Genomic DNA, 24,857 nt, shown 5'->3' with positions numbered 1-24,857 from the left:
TAACTATATCATATACAGTTAGCTAGTTTTAACTACATATAATACAGTTAGCTAGTTTTAACTACATCATACACAGTTAGCTAGTTTTAACTACATATTATACAGTTAGCTAGTTTTAACTACATCATACACAGTTAGCTGGTTTTAACTACATATTATACAGTTAGCTAGTTTTAACTACATTATATACAGTTAGCTAGTTTTAACTACATATTACACAGTTAGCTAGTTTTAACTACATATTACACAGTTAGCTAGTTTTAACTACATCATACACAGTTAGCTAGTTTTAACTACATATTATACAGTTAGCTAGTTTTAACTACATCATACACAGTTAGCTAGTTTTAACTACATCATACACAGTTAGCTAGTTTTAACTACATTATATACAGTTAGCTAGTTTTAACTACATATTACACAGTTAGCTAGTTTTAACTACATATTACACAGTTAGCTAGTTTTAACTACATATTATACAGTTAGTTGGTTTTAACTACATTATATACAGTTAGCTAGTTTTAACTACATATTATACAGTTAGCTAGTTTTAACTACATATTATACAGTTAGCTAGTTTTAACTACATCATACACAGTTAGCTAGTTTTAACTACATATTATACAGTTAGCTAGTTTTAACTACATATTATACAGTTAGCTAGTTTTAACTACATATTATACAGTTAGCTAGTTTTAACTACATTATATACAGTTAGCTAGTTTTAACTACATCATACACAGTTAGCTCGTTTTAACTACATATTATACAGTTAGCTAGTTTTAACTACATATTATACAGTTAGCTAGTTTTAACTACATCATACACAGTTAGCTAGTTTTAACTACATATTACACAGTTAGCTAGTTTTAACTACATTATATATAGTTAGTTAGTTTTAACTACATATTATACAGTTAGCTAGTTTTAACTACATATTATACAGTTAGCTAGTTTTAACTACATATTATACAGTTAGCTAATTTTAACTACATATTATACAGTTAGCTAGTTTTAACTACATATTATACAGTTAGCTAGTTTTAACTCATTGATGAACAGTTAGCTAGTTTTAACTGACACACCATCTGTTTGCTGTTTACTCTTCAGTTAACTGTTAGCTATTTTTAACTAATTTATGAATAGTTAGCTAGTTTTAATACAAGCTTTGTCTGAAAAGTAACTGTTACTCCAGCTGTCAGATAAATGTAGTGAAATTAGAAATACTCAGGTGAAGTACAGATGAAGTGCACATTGCACAGTAGGCTACTTGAGTAAATGTACTTTCCACCACTGGAAATGCATTTGTGTGATCAAGGACGACTTTTTTAGTGTTTTTCCTTGTAAATGTAAATGTACACATTTTCTTATTACAGTAAACCCAGATGCTGGATGTCTGCAGTTGGCAATTTCCTTCTGTAAGTGGTGCTTCATTATATCTACCCATTTTGCAGCACCAGACACTTCAGCATGGATCAACTGCTGCTCAGGAAGCAGTTTTTAGTGTAACAAAGGCTTATGAATTTACAGATTTACTTTGAGAGGTCAGTGTTTGATTTCTAACTGCAGTTGTCCACTTGAATCCACTGTTTACTCAGCCTCACCCTACTTAGTTACTATTACTACACCTGTCAAGTTTTAGGAAGATTTATCACAAATTTGTAATCTTTTTTGAAACAATGGGTCCTTGTTTTCAGACAGAGGACTTTTTTTCTGGTCAGCGACTGTGATTTTTCCGGTCTTGTGTCGACATCTGTTCTCCCCTTAGTGTGGCTGGAGTTTAGGCCTAGAAGCAGAGATAACTGGTCAGTAACTAAGTAGATTTACTCAAGCAATGTACTTAAGTACAGTTTTACTGTGTGAGGGGGACAAGACATGTGGGAACCTCTCTGATTTAAACTCAGTTGATGTTGTACTTATTACTTCATTACATTTATTTGAACACACGCATCAACAATAAAACACCAACAATGTAATATATTCTACAGAATGAATACTTTTTCTTTTGGTACTATAGATATTTTGATGTTAATACCTTTGTACTTTCACTTAAGTGAAATTTTGAATGTGGGACTTTTACTTGTGAGAGAGTATTTCTACACTGTGGTGTTACTACTTTTACTTAAGTACAAGATCTGAGTACTTCTTCCAGCCCTGTACACGTGGAGGCATTGTCACTGTGGTGTGAGATTGGCATTTGCACCTTGAAGTGAATCAGAGTCGGATGTGACTGTGAAACAGTGAAATCTGTGGAACAGATTAATGAGCTGCTGTCTGCGTGACATTCAGTCACGACCTTTGTTCCTGCTCACTGGCTTTTCTTTTATTTGAAGGAGTATGAAGACAAATTTAACTTGAAGGAGCCACACACAACACACAGGCAGCATGAACGCACACTCAATGTTACACTAAATTTGTGCTGTCGTTTACACAGTGGTGGAGGAAGCATTCAGATCCGTAAAAGTACTAATACCACACTGTAAAAACACTCCACTACAAATAAAAGTTGCATTGAAAATGTAACTTAAAGGGAAACTTATATTGGAATTTTTCAACCTGGACCTTCTTTTCCTGGACTGTGTGACTAATTGGGACAACATTTTTTGAAACTGGTCCAGTATTGAGCTGGCACCCCATCAAAGTACGTCCACTAAAGTGTTTGTTTTTGTCACTAACAGGCTCACATTGTTATTATAAGTGTCTGGCAACATTGTGGAAAGGATCCCTACAGAGACTGACCCTCTTTTAAGTGTAAGATCCTTTTTGTTTAACTAGAAACACTCACTATATCGCTCTCGTCAAAGCCACCAGACTCCAGTCATAAAAACAGTAATTTTACCTCGCATGAAAGTCGCTGCCCAACCGCTGCTTTGGCCAATTATTTTGTTTGTTGTGTTATTGTGTGACTTTATTGTTTTTGTTTTTATGTGTAATTGTGCGTATTTGGTGTTTTAAAGGGTTAAAAACGCCAAAATCTCAAAATAAAACAAGCTAACTGATCGAGACAGCGGTAGCGACCAGAGAGGTAAAATTTCTAGTTTTGTCAACGGAGTCTGGTCTGATTTGTTGTAATTATATTTACCTGACTCTACTTCACTTTTTACTCTGAGGGTGAACCAGTTCACCTTCAGTCGGGTTTGGGTATTACACACTTTATTAATGATATATAGAGTTTGTTCCGCCTTTGACACCATTTTCTGGTTACCATACGATCCAGCAGACGGTGTGTTCAATGACAGAAAGATTTCCATTACTCTCCCGCTCCAGTTATTGATTAGATAAATATTTTTCATGTGACCGCTCTGAAAGTAATGACGACAGTGTTTGGTTGTCAGAAGCTCCTGTAATTTTGGCATCATACCAACAGACAGACAGGTTTGTTGCTGTTTAAAAAAGGTCAGTCTGGGTCTCTGTGGTCTCCAGTAAAGCTTACTCAAGTGACAGTGGCAGGCACAGGATCAATGAGCTCGCAAACATCCAGATATCAGGAAAACAGACTGCTGACTGATCAGATTTCAGTCTGGGAGGAGGAGTGTGAGAGAGGAGGGGGAGAGAGAGAGAGCGAAATGAGGCTGGATAATTAGGAAAAGCAGGCTGTATCCCCAAAGGGAAAGAGCAGCGAGCCCCGTACATGCAGCTATTCGTACCAGCCCTCCGTCTCTATCTCTTTAAGAGCCGAGCGAAGGAGTGTGTGTTCAGTGTGTGTGCGTGGGGGAGGGGTATTGGCTGGGGTGGAACAGTCCTGTAATGAGCAGATTTTAGAGAGAGAGAGAGAGATAGAAAGAGAAAGAGCGAGGCCGAAAAACAAGAGAGGACAGATGACTTGGTGGATTTGGGATATAACAACACTCCAGGTTCATGCGAGTGCTGAAACGGAGAGGACAAAGGGAAGAGGAGAGGAATAATTAATTTTTTTCTCTTCACATCTCCAGGAAGAGAGGCAGCCTCACCTTCACATCACAGCGGAGAGGAGAGGAGAGAGAGGGAGGAAATAAGACGAGAGATATTCACTCTCCGTTATGTCTGCCGAGGTGTGTGTGCGAGGCTGAGGCTGTGTGTGTGTGTGTGTGTGTTGTGGATGTGTGTGTCTAAGCGTTAGCCTGGATTGCTTGTTTCCAGGCCATCATGGTATATCTCCAACTTCTCTGCTCCTCTGATTTTTTTTAATGGCGTACGAGTGCAGCAGCACCCCTGTCCTGTATCCCTCTCTGAGTGCCGGTGCGACAGGGACGTGGGGATGCTGTGATGTCTGATTGAGCTGAGCTCTGTCACTGCTGCTGCCTCCGCTGCTCTGTGGGCCTCTGAGACTGCTGGAAAAGCCTAGGCCTCGCTTGTCTGGAGCGCCCTGCTACACAGCTGAAGCGACGGGCCGGTGAGATCCCCGACTACGAGGCTGCGTGGAGCAGGAGAGTGGAGGAGGAAGTGGAGGAGGAGAAAGATGAGAAGCACTCTGAGCCTGCACGAGAAGCAGCGTGCACACCAGAACCGTCGCTGAGGCTTAGGCTGCTTCTTCATTGTAAGGTGTGATGCTCTCCGGGCCACGTCCTGTTTTTATAACGAGGAGCTGGTGTTTTACGTCCTAAACTAACAGGAGAGGGAGAGTCGAGGCCCTGTACCTCCATGCTACCAGATTCAAACAAGGCCTCCTCCCTCTTTGCTCCTTCTGAGTGAACCAGGCTCCTGTTTTTTCTTTTTCTTGACGTTCTAAGGATTTGCCTAAACCTGTTTCATGCATGTCCACTGGAGGCAGGTTTGACTTTGATGACGGGGGGTCGTACTGCGGGGGGTGGGAGCAGGGTAAGGCCCATGGCCGAGGGGTTTGCACGGGGCCCCAGGGTCAGGGCGAGTATGCGGGTGCCTGGAGCCACGGCTTCGAGGTCCTGGGCGTGTACACGTGGCCCAGCGGGAACAGTTACCAGGGCACCTGGGCACAGGGCAAGCGGCATGGCATCGGAGTGGAGAGCAAGGGCCGCTGGGAGTACAGGGGGGAGTGGACCCAGGGGTTCAAAGGTCGCTACGGGCAGCTGGAGAGCACGGCTAGCGGGGCCCGGTACGAGGGAACGTGGAGTAATGGCCTGCAGGATGGATACGGCACTGAAACCTACTCTGATGGAGGTAAGGCTGCTACTGATTCAGAGCCACTTTGGCCTCCATGTTTCTTCCCAAAGCTTTTGTTTTCACACCAAACCCCAGATCAGAGATCAGATGTAGGCCAGAATAAAGCATCGCTATTCATCAACAAACAGATTTTTAGGCAGCAAATGGACTGACTTGCTAATTTAGCTGCTGCTAAAATCCTGGGCTACTTAAATAACATGTAGGTCACATCCACAGGCATTGATGGATTACTGAGCAGGCCTACCGGGCACAGGCCCAGGGGCCCAAAGGGTTAGGGGCAACATTTTAGATAGTGTGCTACTAGTATTCATTACACTGTGTATGCAAAGTGTTAGTGTGGATCTGCTGTGGCAGGAAGCTTTAATTCAGAAAGCTTCTCTTCATCTCCAGTCTGAACTAAAAACTGAAGTTCAGCTGCAGTTTTTCAACAGTCAGCAGCACCTGACAGTTCTGCTTCACCTGCAGAATGTCACTACACACAAGACAACTACAAAGAGATGCAACGTTACCCAAATGAGACACTTAAATGACTCCAATGACTACAAAGAGACACTAAACATTCCCTCCAGGATTTTGCGATGTCGCGGTCCTAACTATTAACACACATTCAACATATCTCAGCGCGACCTGTCACCGGACGTTTTCCGTGAATTTCACCGATCATTGCCATTTCCCACAAAGCGTCACATGTCAGCTTGTCACTTCCTTGTTTACAAGACGCAGCAGACACGTGTGATACCAACGTCTCACATTTGTCGATAAATAAAAAACTTCTTAACGAATGCGGGGGTAAACTGTTTTGCAAAACGTGCAGTCTAGCGGTTGAACAACAAGGAAATCATCTATTGAGAAACACTTTTCCAACCCAAAATATATACGCGTAAAATGGCAGAAACACTTGGAGGACGTCAGGCGAGACAAATCACCGGGACACAGACTGCTGCATCCCGGTCAATTGCCAATTGCAGGGTTCGCGTCACGGTTAGGCCCACAAAATCCTGGAGGGACTGTTTAATGACTATAATTCTACAGTTAAGAAAATCACATCTACCTTTACAGTTTTCACTTATTCCCACAGTTTCATTGCAAAAAAACCACACCAAAACATCGCAACTTTCATTGCAATATTTTAGAAAAGCTGCCTCAAAATCAGACATTTTAGACCGCAACAATAACTAAAAAGGCTGGCGAAATCCTGGAGGATTAAATCTAAATGACTACAAGGAGACACCAAGGGGTGGGGCCCTTTTACATGTCTGTGCCCATGGGGCCTGTCCTCTCACAATCCGCCCATGCCCATATGAGGAGGGCACTCCAATCTGATCAGCCTTCAGATGATTATAGAAAACAAGTGAGACGGGCTGCGGAAGTTAAAAGAGGACGCGTGTGTCTAATATTAGAAATGAAACCATGTTGGAATCACTCGTGTTTAGAGACTACACAGATGTATAAAAACACATCTTCACCCCTCTGCATCACACCCTCTGTCGCCACGCGGAGACAGCAGGTCAGCGTGTCACTAGAGACCAGCTCGAGGCTCTTCTGCTCTCTGATTGGCTCTCTGCTTCTGGTATTTTATTATTTATTTATTTTATTTCGGTGGTTTGTAATCTAGGCCGTATGATAACCGATGCTGCCTCCGAGCACCGCGCCTGGGACCCGGATGATGGAAGCGAGGTCAATAAGTGATGCAGGTGGAATGAAAACACCGTGTGTCGGTGCTGCAGTGAAGGTGGAGGTTGTTGGCCTGAAACCGCTCCCTGCGAGAGAGCATTAAGGCTTACACCTTCATGTTGTTTCTAACAGGTAAAAAAAACAAAGATGGTGTGGAGGAGAAAACACATATAAATATATATTAAAAAAGACTGCGTCACGCCACAGCTCTGCTCCTCTCTTCCGATCACGTGGAAGACCGCCGACAGATGAACATTGCACGCACGAGCTGACACATTTTTCCACAACCCAATAAATGAGCAGGACGTTGTTTTCCACACAGACACACGGGAGACTCACCAACAGGCCTGTCAGCGGAGCAAGTGCTTATTAAGAAATGATAATAGCCTAATAATAACACCATATTGTTATTGTGCTACATGCAGCCGCGTGCACCTGCAGACAGGTCCGACGAGCGCGAGACACAGTCCGGGTTTATGTTTCAGCACCGCGGACAGCTCCCGGTCGCCAAAGAGCGAATCTAGTTTGTGGAGCTTTCGGGTGCAGGAACAAACTTGTAAGTAAGATGAGTCACAAAAGGTAACTGGAAAAAAAATTACTTATACAGCAAAATACTTGGGTGAAAAAACAAAATCATTCTGTGGCTGGAGTTTGTTTGTCAGCAGACCCAGTGTACATGAATATGTATTGCTGTTTTTGCAAAGAGTAAACAGAAAGTCAGTATACTTTACCAGTATATCCAGTATGTCCAGTAGTGGAATGTAACTAGTAATGTAAGTGTAAATTTACTCACGTACTGTACTGAAGTACAGTTCTAAGGTACTTATAATTTTACGACTTTATACATTTAAATGAGCAAATATTGTACTTTTTTACTCCACCATATTCATTTTATGACTTTTGTTACTTTGCACATTCCGATTAATAAAACAAATCAACATACAAGTGTGCATTATTAAAGGTTAAGATAAAAATGTATTGATCAAAAGCTTTAAAGGCCCTAATTTAGTTTTAGTTAATGTTCTCTAGATGTGCATATTCTAATGCCTAAATGCGTAATCTAACATTGCAGACTAGAAAAGTCAATAAATTAATTGTACTCTGTGTGCATCCTAAACAAAAATTTCAGTGTGCTGTAGTTGGACACTATTCTCCCACAATGCATTGCACAAAGATAATGGAGGAGCTGCTCAAAGCCAAAGACAACAAATCTTTGGAAAAACATTTTGCTTTCTTGTAAAGTTTAATTATAAGCACTGCACAAACATTATCCTATATAATAATACAGTACTACAGAACATGCTGTTAATATTCACATTTATTGAAATGGGACACAGTAAAAACGTGGCTGTTTTAGATTTAAAATAAAAGAGAGAATAGAAAATGTAAACCTTTCATACATCTGTGCGTTTACGAGAGTGTTTTCAGCACCACGGACAGCTCCAGCTCCACATACATACTAATACAATACAGAATCTGTTGTTAATTATACTTTATTTACTATATATTAAGTTTTTGGAGATAATAAATCAATCCATGTTACTATGCTGAACCAACAATAAAATAATGCAAGACATGTGTTGACTGAGGTCAACCTAAATGTGAATTTAGAAAGCTATGGCCAATTACTTAACTTAGCCAAAATGTCTCTCCGAAGATTTAACACTTTGTCTTCTGCTCAATCAGATTAGTTATTTGTGTTTTGTTACTGATTATTTTTCTTCATTTAAACCTGTTTCACTCTGAGTTGTTGTATAGTTGTCAGTTTGTGAGGAACATTTAGCTGTGCTGCGGAGGAAACGCCCAAAGTATGTAATTTCCTACAAAGTAATGACCATTCATTTAAAAGCTGTAATTACACTTTTAGAAAGCCATAAGATCCAGACTCTGCAATAGAGCAGCACAACTGTAACCAATTTTTAACCACATGTATAGCTTCATGGCAGATCAGCAGGAAATGCCTCTTACAGTGACCTCAGGATGAGGCAAAGAGCGTAAAAAATATCTGATTGATCGGTTGTTAAAGAGAAGTCATGCTCTGTCACAGCCAATCATTTGAAAAGATCCACCAGCCTGAATGAAGCTCCTGTGTAACTATTAGATATTTGCTTGTTCTGATGTTAAATTAACTGGATTTCAGGAATTTTTTCTGAACTGGGCTGATGTCATTTCAATTTTTACATGATGAAATAATTATCACCCGACTCTGCAGTTTCCCTCAGCCTCATCTCTATGAACAGATATCTGCATATGAAGGTAGAATCTGAATGCAAGAGACAAGATTTTGGTAGCCAAAGCGTTCTGGTTTCCATTTGTACTTCGTTTGTAGTCCAAGTAGTATTGACCAATCACGTTTAACAGGCTTGCAGGTAAACAGTCTGTGTGGAGAGGCACAACGCATCAGCTGAAATGCAGTGTCAGAAACCATCAGCTATCGTCTGATAACAACTTCACTTTTTATCAATCTTGGAACCCCAGATATTATCTTTTTTGTTAATTTTTCTGCATTTAATTGCTAAATGACGGATTGCTAATTCGACTGTAAACAATAACCGGCAGACAGAACAGGAAGTCTTGGCCCGTTACCCGGATATCTGCTGGCTACGCCGGAAACATAAAAGCAGTAGTCACTGCTAAATCACCATCGGACGATAGCCAGTGGGTTCTGAGATTACCCTCAGCTTGACCGATGCATCTTTTAGCTTCGTTTAGCGCATTGTTTTGGTTTTACGGCCTATTTACTATTTCACATCAGTCTCATCAACGTCGTTTCCAGCAGCAGCAGGAAGCTGCATTAAAACATCTGATATACCCGCTGTCGTCTTCCTGCTCAGCAGGAAACAGCGGACAGACACAGTTAGAGACCAGCTGGTGAACATAGAGGAGCATTCAGCAGCTACAGAGCCAAATATTTCCCTCAGAAGCTGGTGGAGACCAAAAACTGAGCTAAAAGAGAAAGAAAACTGGACTTACATTCATGAGATCCTCACAAATATGACTCTAAATTAATGTTGCTCTGTGTAAGAAGGCTAAATAAATAAGTTTGCTAACACGTTTACCATAAGAGGTGATAACAGGTAAATGTTGGGTTTACAGTTTCTTCCGCTGCCCCTTAGTAACCAAAGAAATGTGCTTGTGCTGCTTTCATACAGTGCAAAATAAGTTGTCAGGCCTGACAATCAAATCTAAATGAGCCACTTGGATTTTGTTTCTATTATGTCAAAATGCTTTCTTATAGATTTGGGGTTTTAATTTTAACAGTATTATTTTTTGTTAAGTTCTGTAAATTTGTGCAAACAGATTATTAATCAAAAAGCACAAATTATTCATCTTTGCACAAGAGTTTGTTTTTATTGTCCATTAATCCTGCCAGTCTCAATAGGAAATAGATTTATGTGGCCAAATGCATGCAGTTTGTTTAACACAGGGCTTCTGTAAGAATGACTGAAGCTGCACATTTATTAGAGTTCAAAGCGACTATTTGTCAATTTGGGCTAAGAACAGAGAAAGATGTGAAAAACTTGAAAAATGGCACGTTATGTGATGGGTAGCTCCTTCATGGGGCGTTCAGATTGGGTCCGTTTTAAATTCTAACAGAAGTCGTTTCATCAACGCAAAAATAGATTTTTACTTTTTATTATAACATTTTAACCATCCAGATCTACGTATAATGATCAGTAGGCCGATTTCATGTTTAAAATGTTTATAGTTTTATGGGTTTGTTTACTTAATTTTGTCTTTTGGCCTTTTGATAATCTGCTATTGACTTTTCAAGCAAAAACACCAACCTTAGCTGCAGCTCCAGCTTCAAATGTGAGAATTCTTATATCATTGTAAACTAAATATAATTTTTTCGACAGTGAGTCAGACCTGACTTTGGGCTTTGGGTAACTCAGATGGTGATTGTTCTGTTTTTTTAATGAAGCAGGTAATTAAAGTAAAAATCGTTAGATGCAGCCCTAGTGTCAGTCACCTTGCTTGATTGATTAATTCTTTCTCTGAGTCAGTCGTGTCAGGAAAAACTGAGGCTGAGCCCTGACCACACGAAGGAAGTGTAGACAGCTGTTAAAATGCCTTTCATAACATAAAGCTCTCCAGCTTTGTCAGCAGGAGCGGCTGCTGTCGAGCTTTCCTCTAAACGAAATTGACATATCGCGAGTTGGAACAGGAGGCAGTCGCGTTTCCTGCCCAGAAATATGAAACTGGATCTGCTTCAGCTCTCCTTCTGACCACCGTAGGGATTTGAAGAGAGTAAGATGTTGACCTCTCCCTACAGCAGGACTGCTTTGTATTAAAGTTTCTCCAGGGAACTCTCCTCCTTCCTGGAGGTCCAGGTGTCGATTGCAGTTTAGTTTTTTGTTGGCGTAGATGAAGACGATGAGTGAGAGGACATGACATGTGGGAACCTCTGTGGTTTCAACTTTAAATGTTTATGTACAAGAAAGGGTTTTATTATTATTGTGGAACAAAAAGTCTTGTTCTTCTGTTTTACAAATAATGAAACTGTCACATTGCTCACACTTCAACTTATCTAGTGGTGAAATGTAACTAAGTACATTTAAGTGTTTTACCTTAGTACTTGCACTTTTATTTTCATGCCACTTTCTACTTTTAATCCACCACATCTCAGAGGGAAATACTGTACTTTTTACTTCACTACATTTACAGCTTTAGTTACAAGTTACTTTACATATTAAGATTTTTACAATCAAAAATGTATAAATAAAAAATTTAATTACTTTTGTTAATAAACCTCCTTTTTCTGGTAATCCCTTAAGCGTGGTTTCCTCTATTTGCTGTGGCCTCTGAGCTGGGCCATAACAGTGTGTGTGTTTATATATATATATTTTGACTATTTGGATAATCATTTAACTTTTCAGCTTTTTCCGTTTAATTATTCTAATTTATTGTTGCTTTGGGCTGTTGGCTGGACACAACATGCGTTGTGAAGGTGTCACTTTGGGCTCTGGGTAACTGTGATGGCATTTCTACAGAAAATAATCAGCAGATTAATCCATAATAAAAATACTCATTAGTTGCAGTTTGATACAAAAAACTACAACAGTGAAATCCTACCTTTACATGAATGCTTGAGGAATAATATTCTAATGATATAATATATAATATTATCACAGTCTCAGGGGACATTTTATTGCACAGTGTACTTTTACTTTTTTTACTTTCAGTACATTTTCATTACATACCTTTGCTTAAGTAAAATTTTCAGTGCAGGACTTTATGTATTTTTATACAGTCTGGTATCAGTACGTTTACTTTAGTAAAGGATCTGAGTAGTTCATCCACCACTGAACACATCACACACTCTTACAGTATGTTGGTTTGACTTCCATACACCCCTTCTGTCTAAACTGACAAATCTTAAACATCTCAGGCACAAAGACGTCCGATTCACTCGATAAATACTAAAACGTGGTCAGTTTTTAGAACGTACATAATTTTGTACTTGCCAAATATCTGGTGTTACTCTGGGTTTATGCCAAGTGTTTCTTTGATTTATTTTCACAGCTTTAATGTTGTGCCAACATGCCTCAGTTTGGCACTGAATTATTTCAAAGATTTATTTCCAGCCACAAAAAACGTTACACACAAGGATAATACATGCATATGGTCTCTGTTGCATGTCACAATACACTTATACCTCCCACCACATGGAATATTTGTACCCCTTCTGTCAGTCCACATCAGGAGAGGCTGAATTTCTACTATAGTACCTTTTAGCCATGCATGGCTCTGGGGGGGGGCAACATTGGTCTGTCTGTCAGTTGGTCCACCACTTTGGTTCAGACTGAAATTTCTTAACAACTATCTGATGGATCGCCATGGAATTCTGTATAAACTATCCCCAGAGGACTTTTCCTCTAATGATAAATTGACAGCTTTGGCTTTTAGTGAAATGTCTCAAGAGTGTCATCAAAGTTATTACAATTCAACCTGAGAGGGACATCAAATAGTTGTTGAGATATTTCACTCAAAACCGCAAATGGTAACCTCATGGTGGCTCTAGAGGAAAAGTCCAGCGATCCCCAAAGTCAGTAGGATTCATCTGCTGGGAAACATGAATATCTTCACAAAGTTTCATAGAAATCTATCCAGCACTTGCTGAGATTTCAGTCTGGGCCAAAGTGGAGGCCCGAGTGACGTCCTGACTCTCACTGTGTCTCTGTTTGTCTTTCAGGAACATACCAAGGCCAGTGGCTGGCTGGGATGCGTCATGGCTATGGCGTGCGGCAGAGTGTACCGTACGGCATGGCGGCCGTCATCCTCTTCCCTCTGCGAACGTCCATAAACTCCCTCCGCTCCGAGCACAGCCACGGCCCTCCGGCTGTGCTGGAGGACGGCACGGCCACCACGCCCACTGACGGGGTGGTGGCCGGGCTGGCGGGGAGTCCTGTGGGACGAGGTGGGTTCGCTCTGACAGCTCCAAGTGAAGCTGAACGCCAGAGGAAGAGAAAAGGCCGCTTCCGCCAGTCCATCCTGAGCGGCCTGAAGCTACGGCGCTCTGAGTCCAAAAGCTCCTTGGCCAGTCAGCTCAGCAAGCAGAGCTCTTTCTGCAGCGAGGCTGGCATGAGCACCGTCAGCTCTGCTGCATCTGACATCCACTCCAACGCCAGTGAGAGTGAACAGGGCGCCCCTGTGGACGCCACTGTCACAGAAATGTACGCTGGCGAGTGGCGGAGCGACCAGAGAGCTGGCTGGGGCGTGAGCCGGCGCTCGGACGGCCTCCATTATGAAGGCGAATGGGTGGGGAATAAGAGGCACGGATATGGATGCACCACCTTCCCTGATGGCACCAAGGAGGAAGGAAAGTACAAGCAGAATGCGTTGGTGAGCGGCAAACGCAAGAACCTGATCCCACTGAGGGCCAGTAAAATCAGAGAGAAGGTGGACCGGGCTGTTGAAGCTGCCGAGAAGGCCGCAGATATCGCCAAGCAGAAAGCAGAGATTGCCATGTCAAGGTAAGATGTTCCCTTTTCAGCAACACTTGTAGGGGATCTGCACCAAATATAGAATCACTGAATCTGAATGAATGAATGGATGGAAATATGAAGTGAGAAAAAGTCTTTAACAGCAATAAATAAATCAAATAAACATCATTTTATGTCTTGAAGTCATGATTGACATCGAAGGTCATGAGCTTTTATCACAAGGCAGTAACATTTATTGTTGGTTTGTGGCACAGAAAGTTTTTCATACATCAAGTTGTTGGTTTCAGCATCTGACTTATGCTTTTACATAATCTCTAAATATCAAAAAATAGCTGGTGTTGTTTTTTGGTTTAGAGGTTTAAATGAGAAAGTGCCAGTCACACTTAAAAAGCCTACTTCTAAGTCAAACACATTTCAAAGGCAGATTTGACTTAAATGAGGCCAAACAAAGCAGGGCTTCACACGTACAGAGTTGCTAATAACCTTTATAGCTTCAGCTGGTTTGACTGCAGTGTTTTCTACCTGTCCCGTTCAGGATGAGCCACGCTCGTGGGAAGGCGGAGGCAGCTGAAGGAGTGGCGCAGAAGGCCATGGAGGAGTGTCGACTGGCCCGGATAGCTGCCAAAGAGCTCTCCCCCTCCTTCCACATCTATGGAAACGGTGAGTCGGTCCAAGCTTTCACACATGCTGCTCTGTTCACGTGATGTTGGATAACATCCCAATTATTTCAGTGACATGTTTGCAATGCAGAACTACATTAATATTTTTGACCTTTTAAACACAAAGACTGCCTTATTATTGTATCGTCAGACAGATTAATTTATATTACACTACTGGCTCTTATGATACATGTGATATAAAAATACATTTTTAAACCTGCAAGTGTTTGACAACCAAGCTGAAACCAAGTGAAATTGCTTAATATAATCATATTAATCTGATAATATACTATTAATGTAATCACTGTAAAGCTGCAAAATTAAACTGATTCATTGATTAGTTGATACACAGAAAATAAAAATAGCTGGTTCATCAGTTCATCATTTTAGTTTAGTTCTTTTGCTGGTTCCAGCTTCTCGAATATGAAGATTTGATGCTTTTCTAACTGGCATTTTTCACAGTTTTTTGAAATTTTTATAAACATTGATTAATCAAGGAAAGAATCATTAGTTGCGGCCCTTAATCAGTGTATATTTTATTATATTAAATGATTCATGTGATGTGTCACACTCTTCAACAGACAGCCTGTTAACAGTGTCAGTTTATTATTAATAATAATAATAATAATAATAGCAATTGTAAGTCGCTTTGAATAAAAGCGAAAGCTAAATGAATTTTTTTTTTAAAGATTATTAATAATTGTAGTGGATTTTAAACTGCAGAATTTAATTTAAAGCTGCATTAATTACACACTCTAATTAAACACAACTCTGACATTATCGCCTAAATAAATAATTATCTATTTACTCTTGCTCTCAGCAGACACAGAGCAACATTAGCATTCAAATGGAGTCGTGTTTCTGGCTACCTGATTAATGTATGCAAAATATTTGCCTTTTCTGCCAAAGGCTCCTCTATGTTCAACAGCTTGTCTGTCTGCTGAAAACAGTCACATTTATTCATTTAGCTGAAGTTTTTATCCAAAGCGACTCACAATTGCTATATATGTCAGGGGTTGATCACCTCTGGAGCAACTAGAGGTTAAGTGTCTTGCTCAGGGACACAATAGCGGATGTACCACAGTGGGAATCGAACCCCAGACCCATGTGACTGAACTGAAACAGTGAAACCAGAAAACCGAAGCAAAGAGCTGAAATTTGCTAAATTGCTCAGGTGAGCAGATCCAGGTGATAAAACTCAAAACACAAAAGTGATCGCTTTCGCTTTATACTATTACTTTACTGTTTGTGTATTAACTTCAACAAGAGCTATTTTACATTTAAAAATATAACAGTGTTACAGTATTTGTTTTTTGTTTTACAGTTTAAGTTTGTGCCAAATGTCTGTCCACCTTATGTTGCTTGATTTCCTCCAGAGACCCGAGTCGTGACTACATAAAAAAAGGCAGCAAATGACTTGAATTGAATGAATTGCACTCTTTATCTTAATTTAAAATCTACATAAAGGCATTTATTAGTACCTGAACTTTTAAAGATTAAATAAAAATAAGTGGATTTACAGTATGTGCTAGGCTCAGTGTTTACAGACATATTTTGATCTCATAATAAACACCAGACTTCAGAGGATTAGCCTTTGAGAATTTAAACTAAATCAAGTGTATTCACTCCAAAAATCCTCTCTAAGCCAGCCGTGATTGCCGGCACAAGATCCAGTTTGTGTGCAGCTTTTCTCTCCTTTTTTGTTACCCTGCATGCTAACAGCACTGACACACACACTCTGTGGGTCTGATGGACTCGCCGTGGATTGGAGCCAAATCACTTCACCGGTGCTATTCTGCTAACTGTGTTTGCAGGGCTCGAATGTCAGAGGCCCAAGCACCAGGACGCCAAGGACAAAGACCACGAGGTGATCTCGACAGGAACAGACAGTCCGGAGCTGTGCACACCGGACACAACGCCGCCTGTAATAACACCTGATCTCAGCCCCGTGCTGAGCGTACCCACCCCGCCCCCCCACAGCCCACCCAAGCATGCCCATCGTCCCAGGAATGCTTGCTTCATGCGCCAGGGCGCTGTGGACGATCTGGGCGGGGCCGAGATCCAGGTGCTGGTGGAGGGGCGGGGGATGGATCTGCCGAGGGGAGGGGCTAACAATTGGACTGACGACATGTATCCGGACCGAGGAGGCAGCAGCCGGTCCACCACACCGTCCCTTCTGGAGGAGCAGGAGGGCCAAATTAACGGCCACGAGCAAGCCCCTTTGTCCAACCACAAACCACGGGAGAAATCCTTGTCCAATCACAAGTCCCGGGAGCACGCGTCCTCCTACAGAGCGTGGGAGCACTCCCTGTCCAACCAAAAGCCGTCCAAGCAAACCTCTTCCAATCACAAGTCAAGGGAGTACTCGTCCTCCAATCACAAAACATGGGATCACTCTTCCACCAATCACAAGGCCTGCGAGCATGTCTCTTCCAACTACAAGCCGCAGGTGCACATTTTATCCAATCACAAGGCCTTGGAACATAACATGTCCAATCACAAGACTTCTGAGCATGCTTCGTCCAATCACAAGTCCCAAGATTATAACTCTTCTAATCACAATGCAAAGGACTACGTCTCTTCTAGTTACAACCCTCGAGAGCATGTCTACTCCAACCACCATTCAAAGCAGCACAACCCCTCCAACCACAAGCTTAACGAGCATGCTGTAATCGACCAAAGGCTAGATGGCCTCACCGGGGGCTGGACCGCTGAAAGCACCCTTAGGTGGAGCCCTGCCCACTCACGCCTCACAGAGCAGGACGAGGAGAGGATGAATGACTATACGGTTGATATGAGGCTTCAGTGTCCGGACTCGCAGACGTCTCAGGGGCTGGGTCAGGACTCCCCGGCCCCTAAAAACAGCAGGCTGCGATCCCGAGTCCTTCGGCCAGTCAGAGAGGGATCCATGGACTCTGTACAGATGCTGGACAACCTGAATGTGGGGGCAGAGCTGGAGGAGTGGCCGCTGCACAGGGACGTCACTCTCTCCCCTCCCCTAAAGTCTCAGCCCATCACTCTGGAGCAGGAAGGAGAGCATCTCACCCTCAAATCAAACTCAGTAAGTCGTCACAGTAACAGTATGAAGTCCGTCTGTTTCTGTGTTTAGACATGTAAGGATCCATTTTTATTATGATCCCTTTAATTGCTCAAGGGTTATAACAATTGAATTAAGGAGTAAGTTGAAATGTTTGGGAAATACGCTTACATGCCAAGAGTTTGTAAAATGTAAAATTTAGTTTGTGTGGATTAAACAAGTGAGGTGCAACTTTAGACAGAGCCAGCAGTTTCCCCTGCTTCCCAGTGTGTTGAAGAATTATTGTGAGCCAATTTCAGTTCAGTCTGATGACGACTTATCATAGCGTGGTTTATTGAGCCCGCCCGAGGAGACACAAAGTGCCAGCATACATGTGAACACATCAAATGCCAACACCAAATCTGAAGGAGAACATCTTTTGGTCCCTTTTATGTTTCTGTCTTCCCCCTGGTTCATGTAGGTCAGCGGTCGGCAAATAAGTCTGGCATTGGGCCAAAAATTTGTCTAAGTCAAATTATTTTACATCTTTGTATATTTGTGAGCATGTTTAGCTTAGTCAGTACTGTGCGAGACTCCCGATAGGAAGGTTGTAAGATCGATTCCAACTAACTGCAGGTATTTTTTTCTACCTTGTTAAACAAATCAATTGTGATGACACTTTTGCACATGCTTACAATAAAGCATGTGCGTAACAGCGTTTGATCTGCATCCATAAATATACGGACGCTTCTTTTCATTTCCCTGAGGAAATTCAGGGGAATCCAATCACACTTTACTTTACTGACGGGTGTGTCAAGCAGGCCAGAGTCTCTTTTGAATGTAGTTCAGATCTCTTCAAAGTAAAAGCTCTCAATAAACTTGTCGTAAAGCAGTGCTGCACAAAAAGTTGTCGCACTTTTATTTTGGAGGCACAATCACAGGAAGTGATTATGTGAGTAACTGTAACAGCAACAGCCGCTATCAATTTATTTATTTTTTATTTTTCTGCTATCAAAACAATAGGGCCAGAGCCGATGCCAACCGCTGATGTAGGTGTTACTTTTAGGTCATCTTTAACTGGCCTTAACCTAGAACAACAAATCTATCTGGTGTAATGTTGGAGCCAGTAAGTTCTTGTAAGACTCAACCTTGGAAGATTCCCAGAGAACACCAATATTTGCTAGCCTGACGCCTGAGCTACTGTTCTCCACCGTATCAGTCTAACTGTTACTTTACTTGAGTATTTTCTTCTTCTGTTTCTACTTCTACTCCGCTACATCTCCGAGTGAAACATTTTACTCCACTATGTTTATCTGACAGCTTCAGTTACTTTACAAAGTAAGATTTTTACACACAAAACAAATGAGGAGTTTATGAAACAGGCAGTCACTTTTCATGGAAAAACATTTCATGGTTTGCTGCTTTTCCCTTTTTATTATTTTTATGTATTTTTAATCATTTTGAGGTTTGGACTGACAGAACAAGCAGTGTGAAGGTGTCACTTTGGGCAATTATGCAACATTTCTCACTATTTTCAGAAGTTTAACAATCGATTAATGGAGGAAATGACCAGCGGATTAATCCAAAATTAAAATAATCATTAATTGCAGTCTGATACAAAATAGTTAATCGACCAACTACAACAGTAAAATCCTGCTTTTACATTAATGCATGATTAATAATAATCTAATAATATATAATAGTAAAACAGTTGCAAAATGCCATTGTTTCATAAATAGGAATGTGTTTTTTTGTCATGTCAGCAGCCCCTGACAAACATAACCATACTAACAGAACTTTTTAAAAGCAGGTACTTTTGTGCTTTGACTTAAGTAGAAATTTAAATTGAAGGAACAAAATTTAACAATGATATCTGTACAGGATTAGTGTCCACCATTGCTGGTTCTAGTCTTCATGCTAAGCTAAGCTAATCGCCTGCTGGTGGTCAGTCAGATTTAGACAAAAATTAAATGTTGTCAGCACGGCTTTAAGAATTCATTAATTCTTTCTGGCTGTTTTTGTCCTAAGGCTGGGCAATAAAACATTAATGATAATTATCGCAATATAATTTTCCTCAATATCAATATAATAAATGTTCAATATATAATAAATAGTTGGTTTAATTTATTTGAATCACGAACAAATTAGCGCCTAAGTTTTCTGTTAAAATATTTATTTTGATAAGGAAAAGGGACTGAAAAAATATTTACTAATCATATTTGTTAAAAAAATGTCTATCATAATAGTTTTGAATGTTGTTCCTCAGATTAGTGATCCACTGGTTGGCATCAAGCGTTTGTCCCATTCTGACGATAAAGAAAAGTTTAACCACAAAATTAACCTTGACATTTATCGTGATAATTATCGATATCGAATGATATTAAATGTTTTTATCGTGATAACATTTATGGCCATATCGCCCAGCCCTATTTTGTCCAGAATGATGAAAAGTTTTGAGTCTGTTACAGTTTTGATTCATGAATCTGACTGGCTTCTTCTCCACAGCAACAGCAGCTAAGGCTCATAGGTATTGTAGTATTTAGAGCCGTTTGCCACACCAAACTAAAGAAAAAAATTAAACTGGTGGTTGTAACATAAACAGAGGATTTATAAATAATCCGAGCGACAAAATCGTGTTCTGTACTCTTCCTTTCAAGACTCTGCTTCTGCAAAAAAAAACTCTTTATTTATTCAGTACTTGTTGGGCAGAATGGTTCCTTTCAGAGAGTTATATTATTAAATATATCATATTTTTATCATTACTGATGATCCAACAACTAAGCAGCATTTTAACGTTGCAGCTGGTCAAGGTGGAAAACATTTTAACTACAGTTATATACTATTATATACTGTTAGATAGTTTAATCTACAGCACAGTATAATATTTTATAAATTGATATTCTGTAAAGTAACTAGTAACTAAAGCTGCGGTGCAGTAAAAAGTAAGGTACATGAGCAAATGTACTTACTTTTATCATGTTCCACAGCAGGGATTGTTGAAATGACAAACAACAACTCAGTCATTTTTGAACTGCCATTTGTTGAAATATGTTGTTTTTCTTGGAGTCTTTGGCTCTTTTTGTCTGTTTCCCAGACTTCCGTTGAGTCTGAATGCATGTTGTTCTTACAGATGTTTCCACTGAGATATTTAACTCCAATAACATGCTTCTTCTCTCCTCTCTTTGTCTTCCAGGGCTCCAGCTCTATTCTGGTGGTTATGGTCATTTTACTCAATATTGGAGTAGCCATTCTTTTCATTCACTTCTTTATTTAAGCTTATACAGGTATGATCTACTAAGACTTATTGATAACTACAATATATTATATTATTACTTACTGAGACGGACATTCTGCCTATTCGACTGGAGCCCGCGGCCCGAGTGACGGACACAGCAGAGCCTTTCTATTGTTGCTACTGGTCTTTTCACCTCTGTTGAAGCCCATTTGAGTTTCTATGAAAGCACCATTGTTTTTCAAATGCTTATTTTAAGCTTGCTACCATAGGAAAAAAGTAAGAAAGTTAAGAGTGCAGCTTTAAACTAGCGTGGCGTATCGGGACACACATGCATGAGCGTCCATCAGCTACGGTTAAATGGACTGGAGATGGCACAGGCAGTTTTGCCCATTTTTCCATCACTCTAGACAAGAATATAGCAACCCTTGTTTCCTGGTTATCATGAGAAACATGCAAACTCCATCCTAAACCCCACAGACAATAACCCCTTTTGCCTTTTACCCCTGTCAGCCCCATTCACCAGTCTCTGCACTATGCGCTACATGCAGAACTATGCTGCAAGAGTAGATCCATTTTAAAGGGCTCCGTCATTATTCTTTTCTTTTTTTTTCCACTACGAAATACACAAACACACACAACCATTGCATGAGGCTGTGTGGGGTTTTAAAAGTGCATTTTTCTATCCCTTTAACATCACTGTTTCTGTCCTCATTTGTACGCACTCCATCCTGCTTGTCGTCACTTCCTGTCGCGCCGCACCTGTTGGCGGAGATTTTGGAAATCAGCGCCTGCGACACTTCACGTCCAAATCAAATCACAGAATCTGACCGCGTCAGATTCACGTTTGAGTCACGATTCAAATGTCAGCGACCAAACACACGCTCCCAGGACCCACGAGTCTAAACCTCGAGGAACTTCCTGACTTTATTGTTAAGTGAAAACACACACACACACACACACACACACACACACGTTCACACACAAAAAACACACACATTTAAGAGCTGACATACTGAGGAGGATTTGTACAGCCTTGAGACTGTTATGTTATAACCACTAATTCTACTATATATGTGTATGTGTCATTATTATTCAAGTTTGTTACTTTTTTGCAGTTTGCAAGACAGAGAGAATGCTGAGTGCCTCGTATTTATTAATTTTTCCGTCTCAAATTTATTTAAAAAACCCCTAGATAAACACCCTACGTGGGCAGGATAAGAGGAGACGAATAACCTCCGACATTAAGAAAGGTGACCCCCAACCTTCCCCAACCCACCACCCCTACTCCTGACCCCAAAAACCTCCCTTTCACTCTGAAATGGCATGCACTGTTTTGTCTCTCTCTCCCAGTCCCCCTTTTGGACCAGTCAAAAAGGGAAAAATGGGGTTTCTACGGTGTCATTTCCAGACACTTTCTGGGCCGGATGAGATTTTTTTCAGCATGTTTGTTCAGCCTGCTCAATCTGGTGTCAGTTTGTGAGTTTCTCCCTCTCGTCTCTTCTATCCAGCAACACAAGGCTACGTGAGACATGGAGAGCAGTGTAAAATAAAACGCTAGCTTTTAATTCTCAGTGGATACTGAAACGTCCCGAGTTTATGAATGATATAAAAAGAAACTCTCTGCTACTGTATGTTTTATACTTCGCACCCAGTGGCATCATCATGTTGTGACATCATTGCATGCCCGAGCATGCTCTTTCTTACTCTTTGGTTTATGAGGTTGTTTCGAAGTTAATGTGGAGAAAATAATGAAATGTTTGAAATTAATGAGTTTGGTGTGGTTATTGCTGCTGTCACGCCCTGTTCAATCAATTCAGTTTCATAAAGGTGGTGAAGAGCTGAACAAATCAATGACTAGGAGGGATTCATGGCTATACTGAATTTTTTAATGATTTTTTAATGATTGAGATTAAATACTACAGACATTTGAATCTGGTTATTTTATTTTATCTGTAAACAGTTTCTCAGTTGATTTATACGGAAGCCCTAGGCGGCCATATATTCATACATTTTATTTACCCGTGATAACAGGATCATTTTCTCGAGATAACGAAACTTTGTTTTCTAAAAATAATGACATAATTAATTAGAGATCTTGAGAAAACAATAGTCTAGTACAGGGGTCGTAAAGTAAGTTTGGCATCAAGCCAATTGTTTTTAGGTCATTTAAGTCAGTGTACCCTGTTAGCTCAGTTGGTAAAAAAATGGGACTCTCAGTCTAAGGTTTGTGTGTATGATCCCTACTTTGGGTGAATTCCTTATTTTATCCTTATTATATATAATTCTCTGTAAAGAAAATTGGCCCTATGCCAAAATTACTAACTGACCCCTGTACTAGACTAGACAAGTTTTATACATGTTGTCTCAGCCAATAACGTGTTGTTTTTGATGGAAGCTTCATTATTGAATGACACAATGGGTTCTGCTCTAGATTTCAGAACGTGACTGGTGTTTAAGGGAGAGCGGAGAAAGTTTGTCAGAAGTGATACAGCTGCGTTATTCTCTGCAGTATAGCAATAAATATTTAACGCTAGCCAGTAATGCTGTTAGATTAGAGCTGCTGTCATTTAGGACAGGACAAAAGTTTAAACATTTAGACAATGACAATGTGATTGAGGACATTTAGAGCTCCAAACTTTTTCACCACCTTCTGAAAACCCACAAGGCGGAGGGCTAACATTGCTCCACTGCAGCCACACTGACAAAGCCGCCTGCAGACATTTTCAAGGTTTATCGGGCTTGTGAGTGTATATATATATATTATTATTATCGTGTTATAAAATCACAAACATATTGCAGAATCCTGGCTCAAAAGTCAACATTCAAGCTACATTTTCTGATGACAAAATGCACAATTTTCTTGTGATGAATACCACGGTCATTCAAGGTTAATGCAGGTGATATTAATACTGTTGGAAAGGTTTTCTGGTTGGCAAACATACCAACAAATGAATTTGGTGTTATCAGCACTTAAACAAGACTGAAGAAAGCAAAAGAGTCTCAGTGTTGAAGAGGACAATCATAGTGGGAAGGTTAGTACTTTGATCTTGAAGGAATTATCCAACAGTTTGGGAAATAGGCTTATTTCCATCCTTGCCTTCTGTCTGGACAGAGCCAGGCTTGCTGTTTCCCCCTGTTCTCAGGCTTTATGCTAAGCTAACTGTAAAAGTGTGGTATCAATCTTCTCGTCTAACTCTCAGCAAGACAAATAAGTGTCAAACGTTAAACACTTCAGAAACAACATGTGTTATAAAAGATGTGAAGTACTTAGGTAACAAGTTAATTTGAGGTTTTTCTATCTCCAACACTTTGGCCACTATATAAACACTGAGTAAGTATAATTAATAAAGTGTCTGGAAACAGATACTTGGTTACATCTTAATGGTTAAGTGAACCTTAATCATTTAGGCTGTGACCTCTAGTTCGGACGTTTTCCTAGTATCATCTGCTGTCAAAGTGCTGCAAAGTACGGTGGGAACACCTACGACGAGTGCACTCGGTCCAGAGGAGCTGAAATAAGTCAACAGGGCCAACCAGGCACAGGTCATCCACCTTTACAGCTGGACGTTTACAACAAGGTGGGTGAAGGCAGCACATCACATCAACCTGAGATAATGTTTACAAATGCTGTGTAAAAACATATTTTTGTCTTTAAAAGACCCCTCAAAAGCCCGCCATCACTGCCCAATCCTCATGTTTTCTGAGTTTACAAACATCCTGAGACATATTCACCACATCAGCTAATGGTCGATAAAACGCAGAATTACTTTTAACCTGTAGCTAGAACCAGGAAGTTTGATAATGTCAGATGAGACAAACATTATTATACATTTTTTTTATATCTAATTCATTTAAATTGTATTTATTTTTTGGTAAATTTTAATACTTTAATTTTAAAATATTATACATGGTCAAAATTATGTGAATACCCAAATCAACACATTCTCATTGCCAAGTCGTTACATAAATGGTCAAGACCTGTTGGCGTCAGTTTGTAACGCACTGGGGGAAGCCCTATATTGTCAAAGTTCAACGCAGTGGGGGAAACACAGCAGCGTCAATTTTGAACTGTCAAGATAGTTGTAGGATATCTAACAGAAAGGTCCAAGTAAGAAATCTGACTTTCATCCTGGAGACCGGTTTTCATTTCCTGTGTGAATGGAAAAAGTCAACGCTGAATGTTTTTATTCAAGTTACTCAACTTGCGT

The 24,857-nt window shown here is 40.4% G+C and overlaps 1 protein-coding gene across 1 annotated transcript; it reads left to right on the top strand.

Annotated features, from left to right (window-relative positions):
- Window positions 1-3,942: 3,942 nt before the first annotated feature.
- Window positions 3,943-22,377, top strand: jph3a (junctophilin 3a). The gene is made up of 6 exons (XM_046032654.1): window positions 3,943-4,031; window positions 4,184-5,115; window positions 12,989-13,769; window positions 14,275-14,399; window positions 16,213-17,459; window positions 20,608-22,377. Exons 2-6 carry the CDS (start codon window positions 4,734-4,736, stop codon window positions 20,686-20,688), a joined length of 2,616 nt encoding a protein of 871 aa, XP_045888610.1. The 5' UTR covers window positions 3,943-4,031; window positions 4,184-4,733; the 3' UTR covers window positions 20,689-22,377.
- The last annotated feature ends 2,480 nt before the right edge of the window (window positions 22,378-24,857 follow it).

This window comes from Micropterus dolomieu, linkage group LG20 (assembly GCF_021292245.1).
Source record: "Micropterus dolomieu isolate WLL.071019.BEF.003 ecotype Adirondacks linkage group LG20, ASM2129224v1, whole genome shotgun sequence".
Lineage (NCBI taxonomy): Eukaryota > Metazoa > Chordata > Actinopteri > Centrarchiformes > Centrarchidae > Micropterus > Micropterus dolomieu.
The sequence above is the reverse complement of the archived record's forward strand: the minus strand, read 5'-3'. Positions and strand labels throughout refer to the sequence as shown.

Excerpts from the sequence above, each read along its gene's own strand:
- jph3a (XM_046032654.1), top strand. The coding sequence starts at position 4,734 with ATGTCCACTGGAGGCAGGTTTGACTTTGATGACGGGGGGTCGTACTGC. Across the intron at positions 14,400-16,212 it reads CTTCCACATCTATGGAAACG|GGCTCGAATGTCAGAGGCCC; the intron begins GTGAGTCGGTCC and ends CTGTGTTTGCAG. Across the intron at positions 17,460-20,607 it reads TCACCCTCAAATCAAACTCA|GGCTCCAGCTCTATTCTGGT; the intron begins GTAAGTCGTCAC and ends TTTGTCTTCCAG.